This window comes from Rhinatrema bivittatum, chromosome 7 (assembly GCF_901001135.1).
Source record: "Rhinatrema bivittatum chromosome 7, aRhiBiv1.1, whole genome shotgun sequence".
Taxonomy (NCBI): Eukaryota; Metazoa; Chordata; class Amphibia; order Gymnophiona; family Rhinatrematidae; genus Rhinatrema; species Rhinatrema bivittatum.
The window spans coordinates 53,451,481-53,476,510 of NC_042621.1; the positions used below are offsets into that span (position 1 = coordinate 53,451,481).

General features: G+C 43.1%; 1 protein-coding gene across 3 annotated transcripts in view; it reads left to right on the forward strand.

Annotated features, from left to right (window-relative positions):
• The window catches only part of SLC7A10 (solute carrier family 7 member 10), a 95,361-nt gene that overhangs the window by 61,642 nt on the left and 8,689 nt on the right, over positions 1 to 25,030 (forward strand). For 2 of the 3 annotated variants that reach the window (XM_029608388.1, XM_029608389.1), the window contains exons 3-8: positions 6,116 to 6,267; positions 7,801 to 7,926; positions 8,571 to 8,724; positions 9,751 to 9,874; positions 9,971 to 10,074; positions 11,239 to 11,335. In XM_029608388.1, coding sequence (XP_029464248.1) covers positions 6,116 to 6,267; positions 7,801 to 7,926; positions 8,571 to 8,724; positions 9,751 to 9,874; positions 9,971 to 10,074; positions 11,239 to 11,335 — 757 coding nt within the window. The remainder of the gene's footprint in view (positions 1 to 6,115; positions 6,268 to 7,800; positions 7,927 to 8,570; positions 8,725 to 9,750; positions 9,875 to 9,970; positions 10,075 to 11,238; positions 11,336 to 25,030) is intronic. The other variant, XM_029608390.1, reaches the window with a different exon arrangement.

Below are 25,030 nucleotides of genomic sequence, written 5' to 3' on the forward strand. Positions count from 1 at the left end.
CAAAATGTTCTCTTAAACCTTGTTCAATGGAAGAAATATTATCCTCAAATTTTAATAAGTCATCAAATGATCACTTCTTCTGGGGAAAAGGGTAACAGTGACTGGGGCATGATCTGACCAAGAGATGGTGCCAGTTTTAGCACAAACAATATCACAAAGAAAATCTCTCCTACCCCAGATGAAATCTATTCTAGAATAAGTGCAGTGGGGTATGGAGAAAAAAGTATACTCCTTAGCACAAGGGTGGACATGTCTCCAGAGATCCCTGCTTCCATCTGCTGGGAAAAGCAATTCAAAGAAGATTTGGATTGTGCCTGATTTGTCCATTTCCAGAGAAACAGCCATATTGAAATCTCCCCCACAGTAATCTTACCCTTTGCAAAAGAGAGCAAGAGTGTTATGAAGGAAGTAACAAACTATAATTGATGAACATTAGGAGCATATAAAGATGCCAATGTATATTTAATAAAAGAAATCTACCATTTGTGTCCTTTTGGACTTTCTGAACCACAAAGGGAAAGCTCTTCATGATCAGGATACTGACTCCCCCCCCCCCCCTTCTTCTGATCTGACAAGGCAAAGAAGGATCTATCAACATTTTTGGAGAAAAGAAGGAACTCCCTAGCTTTACAAAAATGAATATCTTGAATAAATGTTACTGAGGGTTTCCAAAAAGAGAGTTTAGATGAATTAAGACCCTTCACATTCCAAAATAATATCTTCAGAATAGAGTTAGGGCGCATAAAGCCCCACCCTCTCCATACATATCTCTTTAAAAACATAAATGCAGAAATGGACTTCAGATTCAATCCCACCAGCCATACCATATTGGCAAACCTACCAAAAATATAAATATTAATATAAAATTCCAAAAGAAGAACCCCCCAACACCCAAACCAAAAAACCGAATCCATCCTCTCCAACCCCCTAGGCTCCAAAGGCATTGCATCCCTATGATGCTCTGCCTTTCCACCAACTCAAGGGGAGACAAGCAGCAATCCCCCTTCTCCAGACACAGGTATAATATTCTCTTATTATGAATCAAAGAAAGAAGATAGTAAGTCATAATAGATCCCCAAATGACTGAGTAAATCCTCAGATCCTTCCAGAAACCAAAAATTAAGAAAGAACTAATGAAGATTAAGAAGGAGAAAAAGAGAAAACACCCAAACAAAGACAAACCAGACACAGACACAAAATGATAATGCCTGACAGCTCTTATAAGGACTAACCAGTTGGCTATGACGGCCCACTTGTTAAATCATCTCTCGGGCCAACCTTTTTACGATTTCGAGGAGATGGCAGACAGTTCGCTTTCCCATTGGTCACTCATCGATGCTTGCTACGAGCTTCTCTCCAGGGGCGAGGTTCAAATAGATCTTCTTCATCAGGGCGTTGAAGGGATCGATTGTTTTTCAACTCCTCAAGGGTATCCAAGCAGTCCTGAGGCTAGAGTCAAATTTTAAAAAGTTCAAACGCGAGCTCAAAACTTGGTTTTTTAGTACAGCCTATTCGTGTTAGTCCAATATACATTTCCTGTTACTGCAATTAGTTGAGTTTAGAATATCTAATAGAAGACTGAGTATTTAAAATTTTATAATTTTATGATAGGGTATTTATTTAATTTTATCAGCAGATGCTTGAACTAATTTTAGATATGGTTATACACTGGAGGAGAATCTGGAGTGTTTGTAGGACATGAATGGAGCTATGTTTATAGGAACATTTATATGTAAGGTTAAAAGATTTTTATGTTAATGGATTTATTTCAGGATTAGTAAGGTATGCTAGTTTTAGGTTTTATAATGTATGCAAGTTTTTTTTTACAAACTGTTTTAATCTGTTGTGAACCGTTTCGATGGACTCTGAGCGACGGTATATAAAAAAATGTTAAATAAATAAATAAATAATATTTCCTGGACTCATAAGTGACGTTCAGCACAAAAGGAAAGCCCCACCTATAGCCAGTATTTCTCTGTCGTAGCCAAGTGGTGAGAAGCTTCACTTCCCTTCTCTTAATTAGTGTCTGTTGTGCCAGGTCAGGGAATACCTTTATAGAGTTTCCTTTGTACAGGATGGGCTCCTTGCCTCTAGTCTTAGCCAGAAGTGCCTGCTTATCTTGAAATGAATGGAAGCAAGAGTAGGTACATCCCGCTTTGGGGCTCTGTGAGCTCTCTCAGGTTTTATGACACCGTGTTTTTCACAGTCCTGAATCAGGCTACAAATTTCTGCCACTGTTTGCAGGGTGTCTTCCCTGCCAATAGATTCCGGAACACTTAGAATCCAAATATTTAGTCAGCGCTGCCTATTCTCCATATCCTCCTGCTTAGTTTGCAAGACAGACACAGTTTTCTCTAGGGACTTCAGTTATTTGTGAAAGTCAACCGTGCTTTCTATGAGCTCGCCGATATAGATCCCAGAAATCTCCCTTTAAAATTGATAATATCCTTTTGCATAGAGGTAAATGGTGCAGGCCAGATCCGTGCACATTAACTTCATTTCATGTATCAGTGTTGCCAGATCTGCCTTGGTTTACTGGAGCACCCGGAGATTGGTCAACTGAGGGAGTTGATCCCTCCGTGTCCTCTTGCAGTCTCTTTTCACTGATGAAAACTGTGGAGTCCTCAGGAACAGTTTGGGCAGAAGAAAGACACCAAACTATTATTAGGACTGAGGCTAAAAAAAACCTTGAGCGGTTGTCAGAAGTGTAAGAGTAAAAAGCAGGGAAGCCAAACCCTTGTAGATGCTAATAAGAGTTGTCAGTGATAAAGCCTGATAGGCGTCTAGAGCTGACCGGGTAAAAGAACAAACCAGCTGAGTCCCGATCAGGCAAGCAAACCTCAGTAAAGTAAACTTTGTAAGGTTGCTACACAAACGTGAGATCATGGAGGGAAGCCACTTAGCAGCTGATCCATCCACCCACAGCACCGGCGTGTCCTGAAGTGATGAGAGGAGCACAGCACAGCCAGCAGCCTCTCTCGGCTGATTCCCTGATTCCCGTTTGAATAGGAAAGCATTCAAGGACCAACAAGCCCCCTTTCTTTAAGAAATGGACACATTCTAGAAGGAATAGATTTAAGTACATCCATATCAAAGCATTTACTACCATCAGCTCTAACATGTGTCAGCTACTTTAGGATACATGCTGTTCGTTTGATTTGTTTTGTATGGAAGTGAGACAATGTTCAATAAATTGTGAATGACACATTGTTTTCTATGATACCTATGTATTATCTTGGTAACTTTGTACTTTTGGAATATACTTTTTGGAACACATCAGCTAGATAGGATTTTTCTGTATGTGAACGGATACAAGTAATGTTTTTACAGATGTTTATGTAGGATTAATATTGATCACATGTGCATTATATGCAATTTCAGTGTATTTTTCATCATTTGAAATTATGGAATGTTTTAGTCGACTTTGTTCATCAATTAAAGATATTTGTAATATGACTGTTGGTTATGATTCCTTCACGTTATAGATGGTAGAGTTTTTGGAATCAGTTTGTTCTACCTTTTGGTTGTTTGCACCTTTGTAAAAGCCAGCCTGTGCCAGCTTGGAAGGCTGGTCCCTCATGAATGCCTGCTAATCAAGGTGCATCGCGAGATTAGCACAATCAGCCAATGAGCTTTTCTGAAAGGGATCGCTGCCCTGGCATTGAGAGAGAGGGAGCAGGCTGCCAGGAGGAAGGTATTTGCGTTGTCACCATGTGGGCGGATGCTGACCCCCGTACTAAACTGTATAATGCCTGTATAGGGGGACCTTAATATATTGTTGTAGGAGCATTTGCTAAAGCAATGGATTTTCTGCAGCACATTACCTGAATTGTCTTTACATGGTCTTGCACCTGTTTTCTCTCTTTAGCAAATCCCTTCTGCTGTCTCAGTGCCATCTGGCTCAATGCTTTCCTCATATGTTGTCCCTAGACTCACTACTCTTCATTCACAAGTTATACTTGCTCAAGTTTACTTTACTTTATTTGAAGTTTTACATAAAAATTCTGGAACAGAATTGTATAAAGCATGCTGGAGTAAAAGGATGCTAACTAGATATTAGATTTTTATATTCCGCTTTTCGGCACTTCAGAGTGTACATCAAAGTGGATTACATTCAGGTACTATAGGTATTTCCCTATCCCCACAGGGCTTACAACCTAATTTTTCACCTGAAGCAACAGAGGGTAAAGTGACATGTATACATATATATATGAAAACAACAAAGAACACTAATGCCAAAAACAATTGAATAATAATACAATATGAATTTTATGAAAAAAAAAGTTTATTTAGAAAAATATTATGTAATTACACATACAAATCCACATGCAAAGCAAGGTAAAAATATAAACTTATTAATTCAACTCTCTTTTTCCATAAGTCCATTCAGTACACATGGTGTCTCCTGCTCCCAATTGATACATGTTTAAGCAGTTGATCATGGGGTGACCTGGCTGTAACAAATCCCAACTTTTCCTTAAATGCTTGGAAAGATGCCCTTGTACTGAAACCATTGGATAATCCATGTTTTTATAGAGAGCTTACTGGAGGGAAAATGGGGCAGGGGGACAATAGTGAGCAGGCAGCTGCATCAAGGCGGTGCATTTTAGCCCTCCGCATTTGCAGGCACACTGTTCACTATCGTCCCTCGTAGCTATTTCCAGTGCTGCCACCGGCGGTAATGTGCGAAACGTTATCGCCCGCAGCGCTACTGGCCCCTCATTTAACTAAACCCCACCCAAACTCTTCCCCCGTTTCCCTCATTTACATTTTTACATTGCGATGCGGACGTTATCGTGATTTGAAAAATGACCCCCTTAGAGTTCACGGAAAGGGCACTGGAAGGTATAAATGACTTGTGCCATATTACAGTCAGCGTCCCCTCAAGCTGTGATGGAAGCAGTATGTTTGGCAGGAGTTAATTTCTGAGAGTAAAATGTGCGGGTTGGCCGCACATTTTACTTTCTGTATTGAGCGTGACTAACTAATAGGCTCATCAACATGCATTTGCACGTGATGCGCGCTATTAGTTTCGGGGGGGTTGGCCACGCATTTTCCACGCACTATTACCCCTTACTGTAGAAGGGGTAATAATAGCGTGGCGAAAACACGCATCCAAATGGGGTCTAACAGTGCGCACGGCCTGAGCGCACCATACTGAATTGGCATGTGTGATTGCACGGTTTAAAAATACTGCATCTTTTGTTCAAGGCTTTAATGTCCTGTAACTTCTAGAAGTAAAAACAAATTACATGGAAAATGTGTAAAAGCAAAAGGTTTTTGCAAAAAGTGCTGCATGACTTTTCCCAGAAATTTGGTTATATTTTTTTTATTTGCGATTCTGTGACCTTCCAAATATTTAATTTAATGTATTACAGCTTGCTGTCTTTTTCCTTATTAAATGTATGCCTATCCAACATTTCTCAGTTAAAACCTCTGTAGGTCCGTGTAGAGTTTATTAGAAAAGGATGTTTTCCCTTTCACTGCTTATAAAAAAAAAAAATCATCTTTATTGAATAAGGCCCTGTGACCCACCTAATATCATGAAATCCCTTTAGTTTGTGCAAAAATTGATCAAAAAAAAGAGGAAAAGCTTATCAACAATTTTGTGCTGTAGGATGAAACTAGGCAAAATATGATTACATTAGTAGGTTAAGTTGAAAGAAGACCAGAGGTCTTGAAGGGGATAGGAGCAGTATAAGGAAATACTTCTTCATTAAAAGGATGGGGTGAAGACAAAAACAGTAATGAGAGAGCCTGGGATAAATTCAGAGGGTAAAGCTAGAGATCAGTTGGGCCCTTCGGCATTGCATCAAGCATGAAACTGGGAAAACCAGCTGGACTTTACGGCCTTTATCTGCTGTCATATTTTGTGTGTCTGTTAGGAAGATTTAGCATGGTTTCTGTAGCTTGCCAGGTCATCCACACCACTGGGTGCATTATTTTGGAAGCGGGAAATGTTAGGTTGAGTTGAAATGCCGTTTGGATGACGGGCTCTATATCTCTATCAATCCAATTCTCATTGTAGTAACAATAATGACTGTGTTTAGCAAGCTTAAGGTCCAGGCTGCCTTTTATTATTTGCAGAACTAATTCTTCCTTAATGTGCTTTCAGATTTTTGCTGCTATGGAGTGCCGTGCTTATCATGTATCCCACCAGCCTGGCCGTTATTGCCTTGACGTTTTCAAACTACGTTCTGCAGCCCATCTTTCCAAATTGTGTTCCACCTTACGATGCGACGCGCGTTCTCTCCATGGTCTGTCTGTGTAAGTGCCTTGAACGTACTCGGTGTTTATATTCGTTCACATGACAAGAAAGGAAAAGGCTGAAGTAGCAGGTGCCAATAGCTGTTCCCTTCTGCTGCAGCCCATAAATACGTCCTGTAGGTCAGGGAGCGCAGAATGGGTGATGGGTTCTGCTGTCATTTACTGTTGCCTTTTTCAGCTTGATTATAACTTTCCACTTAGCCACCCTACTGGGGGTTGCCAGCTGGCTCCATTTCTACTAGTCAGACCCAGTTCTGCCTTTGCCCCATTGCATGCCTGGGCTTGTAGTTTGCTTTTCTTAGGGAACTCAACCAGAAAACAGGAACTACAAGACCAGGCATTGTACTGGGGTTACAACCAGGACTGAATCGACCTGACCAGCAGGATTGGAATCACTTGCCACCCCTAATTTTATTGCAGAGCCAATTACACATATTTGAAATACTTTCCATTCACAGCTCTCTAGACTGAGGGCTAGCCACTGCAATGCAACGGTTCTCAATCTGGCCCTCAGAACGCACCCAGCCGATTAGGTTTTCACCATATTTTCAATAAATATGCTTGAACTGGATTTGCATACAACAGAGGCAATACATACAAATCCATTCCATGCATATTCATTATGGGCCGGATGTTAATACCTACGCGTGGGCGTACATTTGTGCGCGCAATCCGGCACACACAAATGTACACCCGATTTTATAACATGTGCGCACAGCCACCCCCCCCCCCCCCACCTTCCCTTCCCTTCCTCTACCTAACCGCCCTCCAGCCCTACCTAAACCCCCCCTAACCTTTATTTTATAAGTTGCGCCCTGCCCCCTCCCCGCCCATGCCCCGCCCCTTTTTTCAAGCCCCGGGACTTCCACGCATCCCGGAGCTTTACACATGCCACCGGGCCTTTTGAAAATAGGCCCAGCGCACGTAATCCCCCTGCCCCTATGAATATTCTGAAAACCAGACTGGCTGGGTGTGTCTCCAGGTCTGGATTGACAACCTCTGTTCCAATATACTCCCTAGATGCAGATGGAATATGCAGACATGTGGTTCCTGCTTATCCCAGGGTTGCACATGTTTGAACCTGGGGGGAAAAAACCCCTCAAAATCAGGGATTTCAGTACAGCTAATCTAATCTAGAGTTTATATACTGCCTTTCTGGTCCACCAAAGAACCATACAACGTAGTTTACAACAGACAAAAATAAAAAAAATAATAATCAAATGCATTGTAATAATAAACATGGCATAGGAAACTTGTCTTGCCATCATAATGCAATGGAAACTTCATAGCTGGCATCCAGGCAGAAAGACAGTGTTCACACTGTATAGTGAGTACACTGCGACCCCAAGTGCGGAAAGCTGCATTATAATGAGGAAACTTGTACAGGAGATTTGCACATCTTTCACGAATTCATTCTCATCCTATTAGACATTGAACAGTTTACACCTGTGCTTTCTGTTTTACTTGATACTGTATATTGTTTTCCATAAACGTACCCATTTACTCCTGTAAACGTATGTCTGTTTTATGCAGTGCTTCTGACGTGGGTGAACAGCTCCAGTGTTCGATGGGCAACTCGCATCCAGGACATATTTACTGCAGGAAAGCTCCTGGCCCTGGCCCTCATCATTGTCGTGGGGTTTATGCAGATTTTCCAAGGTACTGGTGATTTGAACTTACTCCAGTGTGGCTTGGTGCACGTGATTAGTGTGAGAACTGATAGCATATTGCAGTGACAAAGAAGGTAGTAATGTATTTTCAGAGAGTTGGGGGAAGAGGTTGGAAGGTTTACACTGCAAACCTTTTATATGCAGTTCTTTATATATCCCATCATCTCTAGCGCCGGTATCAGGAGAGGGGACGCAGGCTCAGAGTACAGTAAATATCAATTCCGTTCCTGGCATCAGTTATCCCCATCCTTTTCTTTCTTCCCTCAAAATAATTATCATCTGTAAGAGAACATCCATGAGTTATTCTGGCTTTCTGCTGCATTGTGGTGAGAACCTAGGTATTCATAAGAAGAAATGGCAGACAATAGCATAAGCTTAGGATTTACAACAGAATAAATAAGTTGCATCCTTCAACAATTTGATAGGATTTTGCAACTGACATTCTTCCTGAATGTCGAACCACCTTGCCCATTGTTGATGCACTGGGTTTGCCACGTATAACGGTTACTTGACGCTTTCCGCCATGAACATTTTTGAATTAACGATTCATCTGAACAATTTTTTTTTTCAGCCGTCAGGAAGTTCTCATTGTTTTCAGCACATTAATCTGTTTCATCGCCTTTTGCCTAACAGGAAACTACGAAGAACTAAAACCAAGCAATGCATTTAATTTTTGGATGACCCCCTCGGTGGGACAGTTAGCTTTGGCCTTTCTTCAAGGGTCATTTGCCTTCAGTGGCTGGAATTTCCTCAATTATGTAACAGAGGAGTTGGTTGATCCTCGCAGGCAAGTATCTGTTTGATTCGTGTGCGACGTGTCCTATTGAAACACGTGAGTTAGGGCAACAACTGCATTAGAATATTATGGGCCTGGTTCTCTGTCAATGGGAAAAGAACTTGATGGAGCAGGTCTTAGATTAGAAAACAAATTGAATATCCTGCCTGATAAAATGGTAGCAACAAGAACAAGGGACATGTTTCTTTGAAGAAAATTTATAAATACATATCACTCTGGGAAGGACAAGTTGGTTAAGATCATTCACACAGGCAGTTTTTCTCTTCCTCGGTACCTTGATCATAGTATATTTTTTGGGGGGGCAGGAAGATGAATCCGCTTGCTTTTGTTAATGATCCTAACACCAAAAAAGGTTGAGTGGCAGAATGTTTACCCTCCACCACCGCCCTCCCATCTGCCAAAAGGCAGATACCCCAAGCATACCCCCCCCCCTAAAGTTATTCGGCACTACTCCATAGACTTATCATTCTACAGAGTACTCGCCATCTTTTGGCGATAGGTTCGAACACAAACACTCCTGTATGCCTGCTGTTATACTACATAAAACCCAATCTTTTCGAAGGTAATTTCCAAATATTCCTCCTGGCACTAAAGTCTGCGTGAACTTGCATGCATAAGTTGGCTCCGAAAACACTTGGGGGTAACTGGCCAAGCATACGCGCACATTCACTCGCGAAAGGTTACACCTCCTCTTCAGGGAGGGGAGCCGTAACTTACACGCGTCCACTTACGTCCATACCTTTTAGAATGAAAAAGCACGCACGAGTGCTGCCTCTCCCCCCAAAACCCAAGAACACCTCTCAGCGGGCATAAATGTCCGAGTAAAACCAGGTTATACACACTGAGTCCGGGTCAGTTTTAGAGCAGTCATTCACGTGCATAAAACCGGGGTTTCTATGCGCGTCAATGACTTTGAAAATGACCTCCTTATTGTAAGAAGTTGACCCCCAGTTCACATTATTAATTCTGCTCCTTTATTGTAAACGCCAATTCTACCTTTTTATTTTTTTTAATTAGGAATCTACCTCGTGCCATATTCATATCCATTCCATTGGTGACATTTGTGTACACATTCACCAACATAGCATATTTCACTGCCATGTCACCTCAAGAGCTCTTGTCGTCAAATGCTGTTGCGGTAGTAAGTAAAACGTTAACCTGCACACCTAAAATATGCTTTCATTTCTGTTCTGTGCTTTGCAATATATTTCAGTTTCTCTGCCTTCTGTTGCTTTAGACATTTGGTGAAAAGTTACTAGGCTATTTTTCCTGGATCATGCCAGCCTCAGTGGCCCTTTCTACATTTGGAGGAATAAACGGATACCTCTTTACCTCATCAAGGTTAGATGAAGTATGGTTGTTATCTAGCTTTTGTTTTTTTTGTTTTGTATTTTTTAGAACAAATGTAAGTTATGGTCTTTTGTAAAGTGGAATTTGAGCAGATCATATCATTTTGTGTGCATCTCACACTGCTTTTTTCTTTTTTTTTTAAATATCCAATAGTCAGAATTCAGAGACAAATCCAAGTCAGCCCTATAGACACACTGGGGCAGATGTTGCAAAGTTTGTTTTTTCCTCCAGTGCAAAATGCATTCAAACGTGTTCCTCATTCCATCTCTCCCCCCTCCCCTCACATTTGTTTTTCATCAAAAATAGAAAGATAATTTCAGGGATTGAGCTGGAGTCATTTTTGCACTGGAGCACAACTTTGCATGCCTGTCCTACTGACTCGTCAGTTTGTTTTCTGAAAATAATTTTAGCACGCACGGTGAAGTAATTCACAGGTAAAGAAAAACAGCAATATACAGACAGGCTTTCCAGCAAGTGTCCTTAAATAACATGCACTAAAAGAGCTCTGTAAGTACATGCTGAGCATCAGTACACATTAGGCTTATGCAGCTACACATAAAATATAAGCAAGGTGTTTTATGCAGATAGATTTATTGAAATACAAGCTGTTATCATTTGAAACCATTCAGGGTTTCATGCAAGTACTTTATGTTTGTACTACAAAGAAGCAGAGAATTCAAAAAGTTAGCAAGTTGTGTTCACATGAGGATATTGCTATAATGTGAACTCGTGATAAACATTGGAGGGGAACGATTCACTGCTCTTGTATTTCCAGTGTAAGATGGGCCTACTCCTGGTAAGCAGACAAGTGAAGTGCTTCTGGTGCTAAGTGCGCACCTGTGTTTATTTTCCGAATTACTACCTTTACCCTATGCTGTACAAATCCAAAGAGATCAAAGATGAGAAGCAGTAATCCCTGAAAGTAAAACTTGTGCCTGCATGCATGGCTTTCATATTGGGATTGATTCCGACTTTTTATTTAGCCATGGCCAAGCACTGGGACTTTAGTCAGTGGAACTGGGCAGAATCCTTTTCCCACACGTAGCCTTGCATTAGCTGTGCAGAAAGTGTGAAGCAGGTCCTGGGTATTTCACGGTGATGCTCTTTTGCTTGGTTTTACCTAACACTGACTTACACTTTCCTTCTGTTCTTCAGGTTATGCTTTTCTGGAGCTCGAGAAGGTCACTTACCGAGCCTACTCGCTATGATTCATTTCAAATATTGCACGCCCATCCCAGCCCTCCTCGTCTGTGTAAGTCTAACCTCTTTCAGGGCAATATCTATAGACGTTTTCTTTTTTTTTTTGGTACATGAAGGGAAGGATGCAGCACGTGCTTTCAGCAAGACTTCTTGTTCTCAGGACATCAGAATTTTCTCAGAGAATGCCAATTTATTCTAAGTGGCAAAGAGAAATAATGTTAAAGAACTTGATTCTATAAAATTCCTGTATCGCAAACGTGTAATGAACATTACAAATGCATTCCAAGTGTACTAGTGAATACAGAAAACTGTAATAAAAATTTTAAGTGAAAAGAAAAAAAGATTCCCGCATCACAATAAAAATTGAATATCTGGAGATTTTTGGCCCATAGCTTTTTAAAGGCCACAAGGTTCATCTGTCCTTTTCCCCCTTTCATTCTGGCTTTACCTTAACTTCCTCACAACTAATTATATTCCACCTTTCACGATGGGTTAAGCCACTTCAAAGTAGATTACATTCACGTACTATAGGATTTTCCCTGTCCCTAGAGGGTTTACAATCTAAGGGCCTTGTTTACTTATGGGGAAAAAAATTCAGACCCTAAATTTGTACCTGAGTGAAATGATTTACCCAGCATCACAAGGAGCAGCAGCATGGTTTGAACCCTGGCATTGTGGGCCCTCGGGCCTACTGCTCTAACCACTAGGCTGCTCCTCCACTCTTAACTAAGGATCCTCTGATGCTCTTGACTTCTAACAGTGTTTATGCCTCGATAATTCAATTGCAATTTCTGTGAAGAAGTATTTTTCTTACAGAATGCTTGGGTCTGCCACCTTTCAGCCTTGGCAAATGACTTCTTTTAAAACGTCCTGCGACCTGGAAAATGCTTAATTCATGTGTACTATTTAAATCTTTGAGGTATTTGAATGTCGCCATCACAGCATTATTCACTTCCAGTCCTCGAGGGCCACAAACGGGTCAGGTTTTTGGGATACCCCTAATGAATATGCAAGAGAGAGCATTGCATGCACACTGCCTCAATTGTATGCAAATCTCTCTCATGCATATTCATTAGGGGGTATCAAAATGTTGGGGAGGTGCTTGTAAATACTGGATACCAACAGCCAGTAAGAGAAAAATCTTTAGTCTTTTATTATAAGAAATCTCATAATAGAAGCATAGTGCAGAGTATACCCCCAGCTCAACTTTTCTGAGCTGTTAAATATGGCACTACCCCTAAACTTACATACCAATGGGTTAGTTTCTTTGTTTGCATAACATTTTTCAGCTTGTTGGCATTATAATTTTTTCTCACATATGCTAAAACTAGATTTTTGTAAATTGAGTCCAAAGGCAGAAACAAAATTTAATGCTGACCTTTAACATACTGGTGAACCTTTATCATATTTTAGCATTTCAAGAGCTTTGATTATTTCTATAAGTCTGATCAGTGCAATCTCATTATGCTGAAATTAGCTAGTTCTTCACTGACACCAAACTAGTGTGGCTTCTTAAAAAAAACCCTCTCAAAGCACTCTTACACTAAAAACCTGACCCACTGAATACCATTGCTCTGTCATATCCCCTTTCCATCTAGGCTGGTGTTTCTCTGTCCAGTCTTGGAGGCACACCTGACTAGTCTGGTTTTCTGTGTAAAGGAGTGCATGCTAGACTCTCCTTAACAGAGCAGACTCAAGCATGCAGCCTGGTCTACCTTAAGAGAGCTCAGAAAGGAATTCAGTTATTAGGACGGTTCCTCTGAAAGCAAGGATAGAAGTTTGAGCCCAGGTGGGAACAGACAAACCCCCAGGACTCCAGGAGAAGACAGCTCCTTTAGAAAATGCTGTCCTAACCAAGAATGCTGTAATTGAAGTTGGGCTGCTGATGTATTATTTGCTTTGCATTGTAAATGAAAGCACTGTAAACACCAAGACCAATTGTGTTATCTTACATAGCCACAATGAATATGAAGGCAAAGGATTTGCATTTAGTTGGCCTCTAGTGGATGCAAGCAAATCTCATATATATTTATTACAGATATCCTGAAAAACCAGACTGGTTAGGTGCATCTCCAAGACAGAGTTGGGAACCATTGCTCTAATGTATACATATTTAAGTCTTTATAAGGGCTTAATTCACGGGTATGGTAACTTTCAAACAGCCGCACAGGCGTACATGTATGTACATATGCCAGCTTGCACTAGTGGACATGGCCATTTTATACTATATACTCATATATGCATGTATGTTATAAAATCAGCAGTATGCGCAATTTTTTATATGGATGTGTGCATATTTGCGCAAATGTTGCCTCTACCGCGTAAGTGGGGGGATTTTGCTAGGCACACGCCGATGCAAATACTCATTTCCCCAGTTCATTCCCAGTTCACTCCCGTAAAGGATAGGACTTCCTAGCCCCCCTGGCTAGATAGCCTCCCATTAACCCCGACCCTTCAATCTCTGCTGACTAGCCCTGATTCTTTTTAGTTCAAACTTACACGCCGTCCATAGCAGAAGTAAAGTTACGTGGTAGGGGACTTCAGCGCCCGCTTGTGCGCATAAATACTTACGTGCAGACTTCATGTTACAGACCCAGACTAACCATGCCCCGCCCATGCTCCACCCAGACCACGCCCACACCCCGCCCCTTTTTTAACTTTTTGATTTGTGCGCGTGCCAGGAGATACGTGTGTACTCGGGCACTTCTTTAAATCTGCACAATGCTCACCGGCCTGAGACAAACGTATCTCCCAGCTTTGGCATGTGTCAGGCTTTTAAAATCCACCTGTAACCTTTTCTCTTGTTGTTCTGGGTTCAGACTGTGCACAATGACATTCTGCCCAGGGGCTGTAACCTGGGGGGCTAATCTCACTGAGGTCTACACTGGGGGTTACCTGAGGGGCTTATCGCCCGCGTGCATACAGGACTACTTCAGGGGGCTTACCCAATACAAACACAAAATTACTGGGATTATACCTGGGGGCTTGAACTCAGGAGTTTATTCCCTACACAAATAGCCACACACAAACTTTGATTCAGTACATCACGGTTCCAGGTATTTAGGAAAGTACGTTTATTTGAGCAATAGGAGGAGAGAACAAATAAAATCAGATCATACAGAAGTAATGGTAGATAACGACAATTGCTACATACATATAAAAATTTTCATGTTTCCAAAGGATCAGCCTGTGCTAGCACGTCTGGAGGTGCGCTCTCCCTCTCTCTCACTCTGGCCTATCCAGTACCGAGCGGTAGGAAGAGCTGCGTTAGTGCCTACGGCACCCGCGGTTACCGCCCGCACAGTGCAGCTCACCTACCGCTCGATCCTGAAGCCTAATTATATGTAAATGTAAGCCGCGTCCGAAAAGCCTTAGGCCCGCGCAACCCAGGATACTGGATAGAGCGCCTATACAGGATCCTGGGTGCGCGGGCCTAAGGCTTCACGCCACGCTGGTATCTGTCATTTCAAATGTCATTTGAAATGACAGATACCAGGAAGCAACGGCGGCGACAGCGCAGAAACAACGGCGAAACGACTTGTCAGTGTCCCCCCTCCTCTCGGAGCAGGGCGCGAAAAGCCGCCTTGCTCCGGGAGGAGGAGGGACACTGACAGCGGCGAAGACAGCGGCGAAGCAACGGCGAAGCAACGGCGAAGACAGCGGCGAAACGACTTTTCAGTGTCCCCCCTCCTCTCGGAGCAGGGCGGAAAAGCCGCCTTGCTCCGGGAGGAGGGGGGACACTGACAGCGGCGAAGCAACGGCGAAGACAGCGGCGAAACGACTTTTCAGTGTCCCCCCTCCTCTCGGAGCAGGGCGGAAAAGCAGCCTTGCTCCGGGAGGAGGGGGGACACTAGCAACGGTGAAGCTTTCCCCCAGCCCGGACGCCGGCAAAAAACTTACTTTTTTGCAGCCAGCCATGAGCAGGAACACGATCTGGCCTGCCTTAGCTCCTCCCGACAAGATGGCCACCTGCACGGGGAAAGCGTGCAATTGGCCGCTCAAGACGTGATGTCACGACATCACGTCTTGAGCGGCCAATTGCATGCTTTTTTTTTTTTGGCTTCGGGAGGAGGGGAGAGGACTGGGGCTGCCACGGAGACCGGCACCCATGATCGCGGCCGGGGCAGGTGAGCGGGGGCTGGGGGAAAGCTTGCCACCTACCCTTACCCATGCCTCTACCGCCTGGGTCAGGGTAGGCGGTAAGTTTGCAGGTTAAACGCGCGACAAAACGGCAGGGAAAGGTAGCGTTAGTCGGGGCGCGGGTTACGGGATGCTAGGGAATAGCTAATTGGCTCGTTTGCATGCAATATCGAGCTAATTCGCTCGTTTGCATGCAATATACATGCCGCGGGCGGAAGGGGTTACCCGGGGAATTTAGGACGCGGTAGGAGTAGGTTAAAGGGGATTCGGGATCGCAGGAAGGGCTAACGCGGCCGGAACGTGAGTTAAAAGCGGCTTAGGAGCAGGGTAAACGCGGCCGCACTTTACAGGATAGGCCTAACTGTTATTTTTCCTTATATACTAAAATGCTTGGGAAAAGCAGCGATGTTCCCTCCCTCTAAGTTCTTATCAATCTCAGGCACAGCTGTGTGGCCTTCACTCTCTTTCAAGCTTTAGTATAAGTTAATTGCTAGCTTTTTCATCATAGACTTAGTGGAATAACTAAAGTAAACAATCTCTTGCCTGTTCATAAACATTTCACAATGCAAAACAGTAAATAGGAGTTCATTCAGAGGTTGACCTGAGCGGTCTTCAAACTAGTCTGTGTCTGTGTGAGAACTCTGAGTCTATACAGTCTAACCTCTAAATACATCCTCAGCAAAAGTAACAGAAAATGACTCCAACATAATCCTCCCCTGGATTCAGAGGATTCACACTGACACCTGCTGGATGAAAAGTTTCCTAATCTGTAGGTATATTGGTGTCAGCATTAATCAGAACAATGTGTATTACTTGTTGGATATATACATGTATTAAACACTGGTCCCCTTAGGATTACTCAGAGTTTGGTCTGTGCCTTCAAACTGGTCTGTGTCTGGGTGTGAACTCTGAATCCATACAGCCTAACCTCTAAATACATCCTCAGCAAAAGTAACAAAAAATGACTCTAACACTTGTATACACAGAATGAGAGAAAAGCTTTAAGAATATAAGAACATAAATTGCCATGCTGGGTCAGACCAAGGTCCATCAAGCCCAGCATCCTATTTCCAACAGAGGCCAATCCAGGCCATAAGAACCTGGCAAGTACCCACAGTTAATGGACTTCTCCTCCAAGAACTTATCGAAACCTTTTTTAAACCCAGCTACACTAACTGCACTAAACATATCCTCTGGCAACAGATTCCAGAGCTTTATTGTGCATTGAGTGAAAAAGAATTTCCTCTGATTAGTCTTAAATGTGCTACTTGCTAACTTCATGGAGTGCCTCCTAGTCCTTCTATTATCCGAAAGCGTAAATAACCGATTCACATCTACTCGTTCAAGACCTCTCATTATTTTAAAGACCTCCATCATATCCCCTCTCAACCGTCTCTTCTCCAAGCTTTAGTGAGTCAGGCTCTTAAAAAGATTTAAATATCTCACATCATTAGATTTTTGATCCAGACTCTTACCATTTTGCTAACCCTCCTCTGTATTGCCTCTACCCTTATCTATATTTGTGTGTAGCTTCCAGAATTGGCAATATTCCAGATGCTTTTTATAGAAACGTTACCACCTCCTTTTTTTTATGCTAGTTATACCTCTTCGTCTGGCTTTCGCCTGTCTTGTCACACTGTTGTGCAGCCTTGAGATCATCAGAGATGATCACCCCAAGGTCAGGACCCTTCCTCCCCCATACTCTCATTATGCAATGCTGCCTTGGATTTCTGTATCTTAACAGAGTAACATGGCAGAAAATGTTGAAGGGTCCATCCTGTTGGCCCAGGGTTGTAACTGCTGCTCCTTGCAGGCTATTGCCATGCCTTCTGTTTAGGCTTGAAAATTCATGGCTCTGCTTTATTATAAAGCTTAGGGGCAATACAGTGCACTCAGCCGAGCGCACTGTTTAACCTGCTATCGGACGCTGGTTAAATAGGTGCTAATCCACCCCCTAATGAAATAGGGGAATTAGCGCCTATTTAATGTGCGTCGGACACGGAGTGAATAATTTAATGCTCATCACATGCAAATGCATTTGAATGAGGATATTACTCATTCACTCCAAATGCAAAAAAATAAATGTGCGTCTCAGACGCACAATTATCACTCAGCTATTAACACTTGCCTGGAGCAGGCGTTAATAGCTGAGCGCACTGAAAAAAAGTACAGAAAAGCAGAAAAAACTGCTTTTCTGTACTTTTTGAAAAGTAAAAAAAAAGAAAAAAATCTCTGCCGGCCATTTTGAAGACCAACGCCAATATGCTCAGCATCGGTTTTCATAACCGGCCGGCTGCAGTTATGAAAACCGATGCCAAGTTTATCGGCGTCGGTGTTCATAAATAGCAGACTGCTGGTAACCGCGGGATCGCGCTAGCAAGGAGGCGCTAAGGTCGCACATCTCTGAATTTTACAGAATTGGGGTCAAACTTTAACATCAACAGTTTGTCCTGCTAAGCATTACTGCAAAATCTGTAAAGAGAGTAAGAGGATTAGAATATTCTATTGCACCAGTGCAAGGAAAAGATGGGACAAGAGGTTATGATTTTCACTGGCCCAGCACATGTTTTTGGTCATGAATAGTATCCCAACTTCTAACGCATCCTAAAGAATAGAAACGAAAAGAAGGGAACTGCATTTTTGCAAATTAAAATTCTTATGGGAAAAAATAGCATTTGGCTACTTGATAGCTTCTTTTTTTTAATATTTATATAAAGTATTTCTCTATTTTGCATGTCAGGATATGCTCTTGAAGCGTGTCAGCTCTGCTGCAGAATGTGCACTTTTCATAAAATACACATTTAGAGAGCTTTCCAGGAGACGGCAGTGCTCAACCAGATTTAGTAGGAAAGGGGTCAGACTTCTAAGGATTAAATGCAGGAACAAGATTATAGTTTCTGTTGTATAAAAGCTTGGAAGAAGTCCTGATTGGTTCACAAAACTGTACAAAATGTTACAATTCAGACTGCACCAAAGTCTTAAGCTCTTAGAAAAGTATTTTTTCTTAAATCAGTTATAGACTTTTGGCTGTGATTCAGGGTAGATTAAAGGCATGTGCCCAAGGGATCCTGTAATTGCAGTACGTGCCCACATCAGCAGGACGCTACTGCTTACCTGTTTGAAAGAGAACATTTTCTTTTGAACGGCTCAGAAACTGCAGCGGGCATGGAGACTCGTGCTAGGGCCTGAAATGGAAAGACTTGGTGCTGCATGCTGTGCCCTAGGCGCTTCCTTTGTTCTGCTATTAAACATTTTATTCTTCGTCAAATAAGGGCTCGTGGTGCAGTAAAGCCAGAGGAAGGACACAGTTATCACCTGATGTGATCTGCCATGGAGCCCGACCTCTGCTTTTGCATAATGCCTAGTGATGGAATATTGCATAGGGAACTTAGTAAAGGTTACACGTCCACCATGCAGCACTGTGTACCGCCCCCGCTCGCTTCACAAACTAATGCTAGTGTGATTGAAAGCTTTAATTTTCTTTCCAAGCGTAACCACATCTATATGGAAGTAAACAAGTTCCTTTAACATTAAATAGTATCATTTAAAAAAAGAAAAAGCCCAGCAAGCAGTTTAAGAAATGGACTGGCACAAAATTGTGAAGTCTTTCACCTCTGGATCACCAGTTCAAACTCGGCTCAAGTCAATATTGACTCACAGTCATTGTGATCTGAAAGCCTTTTAGTGACCTATGTGAAACGAGCTGATGGACTTGATCCAGTTCCTCGGTGGACAGGTGTCCACATTATTGAAAAACAAACAACCATCACTGGCAATCAGTTGGCACCGCTGTTGGCAGTCTCAGCCAATAAGAGAGGCCAATAAGTGGGACAGGTGTGGACACAGAATGACCCTGTCACCCAGAACGGTGGCCTGTCTAGAGTAGGACTGAGGCACATTGGCAAAGAAGATTATTTCTTTATGTATTTCCACATTTATCCAGGGTGCCTTACAAACAAAGGGGTTTATATGGTGCAATTAGACAAGAGTCCATAAACAATAAGAACAGTGTTGAGAAAGTGGGTTTTAAATTTAGTTTTAAAATTTTAGCAGCACGGGTCAATCCTGGATATTGGGAAGGAGTAGCTTCCATAGACGAGTCACAAGAAGAAAGCACAAACACAAGAAGATGTCTGTTTCACATGAGAGCAGAGTTGGCAAGAAAACGGACCAAGAAGTAGAGCAGAACCATGGATGTATTTGTAGAGTGGCATGAGAATTTTGAAATAACAGTGAAATTTCACTGGAAGCCAGTATAAATTGATGAGAAGGAGCTGGGGCGGCTCAAGGCAATCTGCTGCCAGAGGTGAGGGATGAGATAGTGCCCCACCCCTCCCTCTGCCCCCTCTCTTGCTTTTCGACACACACACCCATACATACATGCATGCACACATATATATACACTCATTCGCTTCTCTCCCTCTCCCATACACACACGCGCTCTCATTGTCTCTTCTCACTTCGATTCTCATTAGCCACATGAGCCTTCTCTTTCCCCAGGCCCGCGGGACATGCACTCCACTTCCTCCTCCTCCTCCTCTTCCTCCTCCTCCTCTTCCTGTAGTGTTGGCTCGCTCTGCCCTTGTTTTATTTTTGGCGCGTAGCCCAACACTTGCTCCTCTTCCTCCTGTGTCTTCAATTTCCCGCGGAGGAGGGAGATGCTCCTGCTCGTCTTTCTTGCCGCACAGTGCCGGGCTTCCTGTTTTTCTTATGGGGGCTTGGGTGCTGATGCTCCTCCTCCTCCGAGCATGCGCTGTTCCAGGCTCTTTCTCTTCCGGCCTCCTGCAGCAGGGCACCCGGAGTTTTCGGGTGTTGGCCCAGAGAACCGGCAATTCGTTCAGAATTCCAGAGGCTCCGGGCCAGATCCGGAGAGTTCCCAGGCGTGAGTGTGAGGCAGACGCAGCAGGGGCAGGCAGGGTGAGGCAGATGCCACAGCAGCGTTCCAAGAGGGGCATTTTTTTGCCACCTCAAAATTCTGCCGCATGAAGCGGCCGCCCCACCCTGCCTCATTGTAGAGCCACCCCTGAGGAGGAGGGAAGCAAGAGAATGATGGAGCAATTGGTAAAGGAGCCAAGCAGCTGAATTTTGGAGAACATAAAACATGGATAGAGAGCAGAGTGAGCTGGACTAGCTAACAGGCCTTTTTTTTTAGTAGATGAGGCAGGAGATAAAAGGAGCTTGGAGGAAAGAAAGCATCAAACATAAAATGTAGTTTTAAGTATTCTGATATTAGATGCTCATGAAATGCAAAATTTAGGCATTTATTTTTCAGCTAATTGGGCATTTTCACAGGATGCAAAAATAGGTGTTTATCAGTGTCTTTGAGGTACAGATAATTTAACTGGGTAAATAAATTAATTCAGAGTATTCTGCTAGCAGTCTTCCACCAGGTGACATCTTGTATTACTGTATTTTGTATATGTTGTTCATTTTGAGATTGTTCATGGCTATGAGCATTTATTGGAAACGTGGTTTACATATGAAAATGAATACATACCTAAAAGAAAATAAAAAGAAAACCAACATCCATTTATGTAACAGCTCTGCAAATGCTTTATTTTATATTGAAAATATGTATTATATATTTCAGTAGTGTTCAGTCAAGCCACTCATATTTATGAAATGTGAACTGACTGTACCGAAGTATTTCCCCAGCACGGCATTAGTGATTCCCCCCTCAACTCCCGTCTCAGCTCGGCACATTGTTCACTCGCCACGTCCATGCCTCTGCGGCTCCTCCTCCTCCCGGGTTTGGGTGCTGAGGTCCCCACGGTCGGTGGCCCGTACTCTCCCCCCCCGCCCCATCCACTGCCCCTTTTCCCTGCACAGACCTCTTCGAGTCAGCAGCTTCCCACTCCTCCAATGCAGGGCAGCTGCTGCTGCTGACAGCACTATTTATTTTTATTTATTTAAAAATGTTTGTATACCGCTTTTACAAACCATGTTTAATCAAAACGGTTTACATAAATTCATTTTAAAAGAAAAAGAAATTAAATTAAATTAAAAATCACAAAGAGAAGAAAAAAAGAAATAAAATTACAAAAAACATTATAAAATAAAAAATATTAAAAATAAAAAGCTATTAAAAATAAATATAAATATATAATATATAATACAAGTGCCATATAGTTAACATGGAGTGTCAATTAGTAAGTGTAAACTGTGATGCTCGTACTGCATCAGCGCCTCCGTGGTCACCTGTATTCTAGGGTTATTCTCATGGTCACCAGGTCCGGATTTAGGATTCGGGTGCCCATAGGCAGAATTGGAGAGCGGGGGAAGGCGGGGGGGGGGGGGGGGTGGAGCGGTAGAAGATGGTGGGTGACGTCCCTCTATGGCTCCCCCCTCTCCGGAGTCCCAGGGTGCCATAGCAGTGCCTCTTTGAGGTGGACAACTGGACAGGCTCCTCCTTGGCACAGTTGCCATCCCTCTTTTGCTTGAATATTCGGCACCTTCAAAATTTGGCTGCCCCAGGCGATTGCCTATGTTTTCTGTGCCTAAATCCGGGCCTGCCAGCTCTGGCAGCCCCAAAGAGCAGCAATAACCCCCTGCAAAAATGCAACGTTGACGGCAGGCATCACCAGATTTTCAAGCAATATTGTTACAGCAGCAGGTGCTGTATCATGAACAACAGTTGTTGGTTTGAGGTGCAAGTGTAGGGGTCAGATTTTGGTGGTTATCGGTTAAAACAGAGAGCCCCAATTTGCACATTGGGGAGGTTTTATCAGAGTTTATTAGTTTTCACCAATTAGCAAAAGCCCTATATATGTCATGCAATACGTAACTAAGAGAAGAACAAAGCTTGCAGAATCAGAAAAAGGCAGAGAAATAGACTTCAATGGAAACAAAGCCTGGGAGAAAGAGGAGGGAGTCAGGGAAGGCAGGGCCAGATTTAAGAACTGGCGCCCATGGGCAGAGTTGCCACCATGGTGCCCCTTTGAAGCTGTGCACATGGTCCTAAAGCAGCAGACGCAGGCTCCTCCTTGGCCTGGGTATTTGGCGCCTTCAAAATGTGGTGCCCGAGGCAGTTGCCTGTGTTGCGTAATTCCTAAATCCGGCCTTGAGGGAAGGTGAGGATTATCTGGAAAGCCAACCTGGGGTATGCTCAGTAAATGTGAATGTGAACACCTCCATGAAGAAAGGTGAAAATATAGGAATATAAAGAGAGGTGGGATAGGGATGAAAAGGTGATGTAAACCTGCCTCCTATCAGCCAAGCAATGAAATGAACACCTCTGAGAAGAAACGGGAGGGACGGGATTGTGAAAGCCGATAGAAAGTAGCACAGGATCCAAAACAGAGCCTTGGGGATATTAACAGTCAGAGGTGATTGACTGGACAAATAATTATTAACAACTGGCTAAAAGATTTGCTTGATAAATAGGAAGGCAGCCAACCAAGGCAGGAGCCACAGGCAGCAAATTCAGAAAAAGCATTTGAGAAGAAAGGAACAGGTGTCCATACCAATAACTATTTGAAAAATAGTATTAAGGGATACATTTTCAATATTTTTATTTACTTTTAGCTTGGGCTTTCACTGGCGGCTCGAGGCAAGTTTCGTGTAGGTATCTCCGTTTTCAAAGGGGTTATGCATGGAAGAATACCACATATGCGCATATTAAGAGGCACGTAATCACACAGATGCTATTTTATAAATGTCAAGAGTAGGAATATATTTCTGGTTTTGGGTACATATTTTACCAGCACAGGAAAGGGGCGTTCTGGGACGGGTTTAAGAGGCACACATAAGTTGCTATCTAATATGCATATAAATGATCAAACGCATCCATACACTTTTACGTCTGCAAATTGACAAACGCAGGTGGCATTAGACTTACCTGTTGGCCGCAGTTTTTGAGTGGGAGCTCGGGTGAAGTGCCAGAGGGTGGAGGTGAACTGGAAAAGGACTGGGTGGAACTGGTGGAGTCATTGGTGAACTGGGGGAGCTCACGTGCAAGTGCAAGTAAATATTTTCAAAATGGTAGGCGTGCATTGCTTTGCAAAGTGCTGGCCCCTGCATATAAACAGAGGCTGTTACGTGGACATGGGGTTTTTTTTCTACACCTCAAATAGGGACGAGTATGTTTATAAAGTAGGTGGAGAAATGAAGTGCTTTCATTACATTGGAAATGTTTGTGCATACTGAAACAGGTGTGTGGGATTTTATAAACTATGAGGCTCCTTCTGCCCAGTTTATAGAATACTAAGATTTAAATCACTGTGCGTCCACTTATGCATGCAAGCACAGTACTGAGAACAGGTTTGAAAGTCAGGCTCCCTGTTTGTACCCAGGCAATAGAGGGTGAAGTGATTTGCCCAAATTCACAAGGCATGCCAGGATTGGGACTATGGCTCCCTTTGACCTCGGCCTGCTGCATTTTGGGAACCAAAAAAACCCCCGAAAATCTTGCATTTGCAGTATCCTGAAGATGATGGGGGAGGTGGAGCAAGGCAGCTTCATTTTCTTTGTTGCCTTTCACAGGTTCTTTTAGACTCAATGCTAACTGATCATTTGCTTTAAAAGCCGTATCTAAATGTGATACATCCTTCACACCCATCATTTGTTTACTGGGAATTTGGAAGGATGTAAACATATCTATAAGGAACATAAAGCTCATTAATCGTTTAATCCATGCAGCCGAATTTTATCATTTCTATGTTATAGAAAGAAACTCCCAATATTTCATGTTGGAGAAAACAGGTGCTCAAAACTGCATTAATTGAGAATTGAACTTTCACCCTCAGTCGTAAACGTGAAATCTACAATACAGTTCAGAGTAAATACTGGTCTTAACAGTGGATCTAGACAGATAACGATGAGCAAATGCCTAAAGAGGACGGACACTTGTGTGTCTCAGTAGAAACTTAAGGCCAGATTTTAGTATCTACGCCTAATTTTATAACATGCGCGCGCAGCCATGCGCATGTTATAAAATCCGGGATCGGCACATGCAAGGAGGTGCACACTTGTGTACCTTGTGTGTGCCGAGCCCTAGGGGAGCCCCAATGGCTTTCCCCGTACCCTCCGCTCCCCCCCCCCACCTTCCCCTCCCTTCCCCTGTCTAACCCGCCCCCCAGCCCTACCTAAATCCCCCTCTACCTTTGTTGACTTATTTCCGCCTGCCTCTGGCAGGCGTAACTTGCGCGATCCCCCGGCACAGCCGCCGTGCCAGAGGCCTCGGTCCCACCCCCGGACCCCCCCAGACCGGCGCCTCACCCATGCCCAAGCCCCCTTCCCGCCCCTTTTTTAAAGCCCCGGGACATCCGCGCATCCCGGGGCTTGCGCGCATCACCGAGCCTATGAAAAATAGGCTTGGCGCGTGCAGGAGCGGGTTTTCGGGGTTACATGCATAATATACGCACGTAACCCTTTGAAAATCCACCCCTTACTGTACTAGTATGGGAGACCATTTGCTAATACAAGCTATACTTGTCTTGTTTATAAGTAATGGAGAGGTTGTGTTGCCTTTCAAATTAAATAGTTAAAAAAAATCTCTCTAAATTTGGTGGATGTATGCACACAGTAAAATCCTCTCTTAACTTTCTCTCCAGTGAGTTTGAGCAAATATGGTTTCAGCTCTGACCAAATACATATCAAATTCAGTGAG